Here is a 5909-nt window from a genome sequence, read left to right as displayed (position 1 = left end):
TAAACCTAACCAAATAACTCTAAATTAAGTCTTTGTTACTTAGAATATGTTCTCCATACTAAAGTATTACCAAAAACACATAACTTTGTCTTGAATTAAAAAATATATATATTTTTTTTACCAAGAAGGGTTCGGTGAATGTGCATATGAAACTAATGGGGTTATGTACCTCCAACAAGGTTAAGAACCACTGGGTTAGAGTATCGGCCCTGAGATCGGTAGGTTGTGAGTCCAAACCCCAGCCGAGTCATACCAAAGACTATAAAAATGGGACCCATTACCTCCTTAGTCCTCAGTTGAAACTGGGTCTGGAATCCTTTTCTCCAATATTAACGAAGTAATTATTGAAGCTTTCATCTACTTTATTTACCCTTTAACCTACTCGGTGGCCCAGTGGCTAGAGTGTCCGCCCTGAGATCGGTCGGTTGTGAGTCCAAACCCCAGCCGAATCATACCAAAGACTATAACAAAATGGGACCCATTACCTCCTTAGTCCTCAGTTGAAACTGGGTCTGGAATCCTTTCCTCCAGTATTTACAAATTATTGAAGCTTTAATCTACTTAATTTACCCTTTAACCTACTCAGTGGCCTAGTGGCTGGAGTGTCCGCTCTGAGATCGGTAGGTTGTGAGTCCAAAAATGGGACCCATTTTTATACCAAAGACTATAAAAATGGGACCCATTACCTCCTTAGTCCTCAGTTGAAACTGGGTCTGGAATCCTTTCCTCCAGTATTTACAAATTATTGAAGCTTTCATCTACTTAATTTACCCTTTAACCTACTCAATGGCCTAGTGGCTAGAGTGTCCGCCCTGAGATCGGTCGGTTGTGAGTCCAAACCCCGGCCGAATCATACCAAAGACTATAAAAAAATGGGACCCATTACCTCCTTAGTCCTTAGTTGAAACTGGGTCTGGAATCCTTTCCTCCAGTATTTACGAAGTAATTATTGAAGCTTTCATCTACTTTATTTACCCTTTAACCTACTCAGTGGCCTAGTGGCTAGAGTGTCCGCCCTGAGATCGGTCGGTTGTGAGTCCAAACCCCGGCCGAATCATACCAAAGACTATAAAAAAATGTGACCCATTACCTCCTTAGTCCTCAGTTGAAACTGGGTCTGGAATCCTTTCCTCCAGTATTTACAAAGTAATTATTGAAGCTTTCATTTACCCTTTAACCTACTCAGTGGCCTAGTGGCCAGAGTGTCCGCTCTGAGATCGGTAGGTTGTGAGTCCAAACCCCGGCCGAATCATACCAAAGACTATAAAAAGATGGGACCCATTACCTCCTTAGTACTCAGTTGAAACTGGGTCTGGAATCCTTTCCTCCAGTATTTACAAAGTAATTATTGAAGCTTTCATCTAATTAATTTACCCTTTAACCTACTCAGTGGCCTAGTGGCTAGAGTGTCCGCCCTGAGATCCGTCAGTTGTGTGTCCAAACCCCGGCCGAATCATACCAAAGACTATAAAAAAATGGGACCCATTACCTCCTTAGTACTCAGTTGAAACTGGGTCTGGAATCCTTTCCTCCAGTATTTACAAAGTAATTATTGAAGCTTTCATCTACTTAATTTACCCTTTAACCTACTCAGTGGCCTAGTGGCTAGAGTGTCCGCCCTGAGATCGGTCGGTTGTGAGTCCAAACCCCGGCCGAATCATACCAAAGACTATAAAAAAATGGGACCCATTACCTCCTTAGTCCTTAGTTGAAACTGGGTCTGGAATCCTTTCCTCCAGTATTTACGAAGTAATTATTGAAGCTTTCATCTACTTTATTTACCCTTTAACCTACTCAGTGGCCTAGTGGCTAGAGTGTCCGCCCTGAGATCGGTCGGTTGTGAGTCCAAACCCCGGCCGAATGATACCAAAGACTATAAAAAAATGTGACCCATTACCTCCTTAGTCCTCAGTTGAAACTGGGTCTGGAATCCTTTCCTCCAGTATTTACAAAGTAATTATTGAAGCTTTCATTTACCCTTTAACCTACTCAGTGGCCTACTGGCTAGAGTGTCCGCTCTGAGATCGGTAGGTTGTGAGTCCAAACCCTGGCCGAGTCATACCAAAAACTATAAAAAAATGTGATCATTACCTCCTTAGTATTCAGTTGAAACTGGGTCTGGAATCCTTTCCTCCAGTATTTACAAATTATTGAAGATTTCATCTACTTAATTTTCCCTTTAACCTACTTAGTGGCCTAGTGGCTGGAGTGTCCGCCCAGAGATCAGTCGGTTGTGAGTCCAAACCCTGGCCGAGTCATACCAAAGACTATAAAAAATGGGACCCATTACCTTCTTAGTCCTCAGTTGAAACTGGGTCTGGAATCCTTTCCTCCAGTGTTTACAAAGTAATTATTGAAGCTTTTATCTACTTAATTTACCCTTTAAACTACACAGTAGCCTAGTGGCTAGAGTGTCCGCTCTGAGATCGGTCGGTTGTGAGTCCAAAAATGGGACCCATTACCTTCTTAGTCCTCAGTTGAAACTGGGTCTGGAATCCTTTCCTCCAGTATTTACAAATTATTGAAGCTTTCATCTACTTAATTTACCCTTTAACCTACTCAGTGGCCTAGTGGCTAGAGTGTACGCCCTGAGATCGGTCGGTTGTGAGTCCAAACCCTGGCCGAATCATACCAAAGACTATAAAAAAATGTGACCCATTACCTCCTTAGTACTCAGTTGAAACTGGGTCTGGAATCCTTTCCTCCAGTAGTTACAAAGTAATTATTGAAGCTTTCATCTACTTTATTTACCCTTTAACCTACTCAGTGGCCTAGTGGCTAGAGTGTCCGCCCTGAGATCGGTCGGTTGTGAGTCCAAACCCCGGCCGAATCATACCAAAGACTATAAAAAAATGGGACCCATTACCTCCTTAGTCCTCAGTTGAAACTGGGTCTGGAATCCTTTCCTCCAATATTTACAAAGTCATTATTGAAGCTTTCATCTACTTAATTTACCCTTTAACCTACTCAGTGGCCTAGTGGCTAGAGTGTCCGCCCTGAGATCGGTCGGTTGTGAGTCCAAAAATGGGACCCATTACCTTCTTAGTCCTCAGTTGAAACTGGGTCTGGAATCCTTTCCTCCAGTATTTACAAATTATTGAAGCTTTCATCTACTTAATTTACCCTTTAACCTACTCAGTGGCCTAGTGGCTAGAGTGTCCGCTCTGAGATAGGTCGGTTGTGAGTCCAAACCCCGGCCGAGTCATACCAAAGAGAATAAAAAATGGGACCCATTGCCTCCCTGCTTGGCATTCAGCATCAAGGGTTGGAATTGGGGGTTCAATCATCAAAAATGATTGCCGGGCGTGGCCACCGTTGCTGCTCACTGCTCCCCTCACCTCCCAGGGGGGTGAACATGGGTGATGGGTCAAATCCAGAGAATATTTTCGCCACATTTAGTGTGTGCGTGACAATCATTGGTACTTTAACTTTGTATGTTGTCTTTGTGCTCTCTCCCGAACAAAATTGATAAGTTATTTGCCGTTGTACATGGATTCTTACCTTAAAATAGCCGCCCTCGTAGTGAGTGTTGGGGGGTCCAAAAATGGCCACTTCCCAGTTGTACATATCAGCCTCGTCCACCAGTGTTATTTTAAAGCCCTCGACGGGTTCTTCCTGAAGACTTTTCATTTCCAGCATGAGAGCCTTCTGAGAACTGGCGACATGAGAGCAATCGTGCTGCGCCATACTCGCCACTTGGCTCCCGGAGGGTGGCTTTAAATCGACAGCTGGCTTTGTTGTTGGGTTTTAATATATATAGCAGCGCCGCTAAATTCCACGCACTCGTCGAACAACACTGACGGTGAAAACAGGCCAAACACGACAAAAATCGGGATCAGTTATATCGCGGCCACTCTGTCGCTGTCGTAAACTAAACAAAACATGTTGGCGATGCAGCAAAGTGTGAAGAATGTTGTTGAATAAGTCCTTTTTTCTGCCTGAAAACAGGCAATTGTGCAACGTTGCACGGTGGGACTTGTAGTCCACTTGATATTTGTAAACATTGCTTTTTCGGCATTAAACAATCAGAAATACGAGTAAAATCCCCACAAAATGTCATTTTATGTATCATAAAATATAGCCCGGTTAAAGCAAGTGAGGTATGACTTGTGTTTGACATGTTTTAAACAGAAAAAAAAAACATCTAGAACTACATTCCCCAGTTTCCATGACGTCACAGCAACGCGCCGACCCAGTTTCACAATTAAAACGTTTATATTGTTATAAACCGAGTGGGTGTTTTTAATTTGATTTTGGAAGGATATTAATATAAAACACCAGCACGGATAAATTGTTAATTTGAATATAAATGATGAATCTCGTTGTGACGTCGTCATTATGAGCCAAAATTAGACGATGCACCCCTATAGGTGTCTTTATTTTAGCCTGAGTAAAAAAAAGTTAAGAAAAAAACATGTAAATCACCACATGTTGCTCGAATTTTGTAATTTAGTATTATTATATTTAATATTAAAGTAACTTATTTAGTTAGCTTTTTTTTATATAAACCTTTATTCAAAATATGCAATATTTACATACAAGCAAAGAAATAATACTAATCAAAACAAGTACAGAAACAGTCCAAAACAGTACTCAAAGGCGCCATGGGGTTGTAAACTCAATAAAGTACCTAAAATAGAATAGAACATATATAATACATATATAATAAAGTGTACAGCCATAGGCGCACAAATGTTCCGTAAATAATCAAAATTTGGAGCAGAGTATCATCGTTTTCACAGTTTTTTGGTTGTCAGAGGTAGAAAGCGTTTTAAAGTAAAGTTCTAATTCTTTTTTAAAGGCACAAAAAACAGGTCGGGTATTGTGAAACTTACATTTATGAATATAAAACTTAGCCAATAGTATAATGAGGTTGCAAAGGTAAAATTAATTTTCAAATTTGTTTTCATATAATGTAAATCCAAATAGCACGTCTTTAAAACAAAAGTTTTGAACATGTCCTTTCTCCACCTGAAAACAGGCACTTGTGCAATGTGCTACAGTGGGACATGTAGTCCACGTGATGTTTGTAAACAATGCCATTTCGGCAATAAACAATCAGAAATACGAGTAAAATCCCCACAAAATGTCATGTTATGTATCATAAAATGTAGCCCGGTTAAAGCAAGTGAGTTATGACTTGTGTTCGACATGTTTTAACCAGAAAAAAAAACATATAGAACTACATTCCACAGTTGACATGACGTCACAGCAACGCGCCGACCCAGTTTCACAATTAAAACGTTTTGATTGTTATAAACCGAGTGGGTGTTGTTGATTGGATTTTGGAAGGATATTAATATAAAACACCAGCGCAGATAAATTGTTAATTTGAATATAAATGATGAATCTCTTTGTGACGTCGAAATTGTGAGCCAAAATGAGACGATGCACCCCTATAGGTGTCTTTATTTTAGCCTGAGTAAAAAAAAGTTAAGAAAAAACATGTAAATCACCACATGTTGCTCGAATTTTGTAATTTAGTATTATTATATTTAATATTAAAGTAACTTATTCAGTTAGCTTTTTTTATATAAACCTTTATTCAAAATATGCAATATTTACATACGAGCAAAGAAATAATACTAATCAAAACAAGTACAGAAACAGTCCAAAACAGTACTCAAAGGCGCCATGGGGTTGTAAACTCAATAAAGTACCTAAAATAGAATAGAACATATATAATACATATATATTGGGGACGGCGTGGCGCAGTGGGAGAGTGGGCGTGCGCAATCCGAGCGTCCCTGGTTCAAATCCCACCTAGTACCAACCTCGTCACGTCCGTTGTGTCCTGAGCAAGACACTTCACCCTTGCTCCTGATGGGTGCTGGTTGGCGCCTTGCATGGCAGCTCCCTCCATCAGTGTGTGAATGTGTGTGTGAATGGGTAAATGTGGAAGTAGTGTC

At 40.5% G+C, this 5909-nt stretch overlaps 1 protein-coding gene across 1 annotated transcript in view; it reads right to left on the bottom strand.

The window, feature by feature from the left end:
- The window catches only part of LOC133568052 (ubiquitin-conjugating enzyme E2 R2-like), an 18787-nt gene extending 14832 nt beyond the window's left edge, over positions 1 to 3955 (bottom strand). Inside the window, exon 1 of the mRNA XM_061919757.1 lies at positions 3502 to 3955. Within this exon, the coding sequence (XP_061775741.1) occupies positions 3502 to 3687 (186 nt within the window). The 5' untranslated portion in view covers positions 3688 to 3955. The remainder of the gene's footprint in view (positions 1 to 3501) is intronic.
- Positions 3956 to 5909: the final 1954 nt, after the last annotated feature.

Source organism: Nerophis ophidion, linkage group LG14 (genome assembly GCF_033978795.1).
Source record: "Nerophis ophidion isolate RoL-2023_Sa linkage group LG14, RoL_Noph_v1.0, whole genome shotgun sequence".
Lineage (NCBI taxonomy): Eukaryota > Metazoa > Chordata > Actinopteri > Syngnathiformes > Syngnathidae > Nerophis > Nerophis ophidion.
This window is presented reverse-complemented; position numbering and strand designations above follow the sequence as displayed.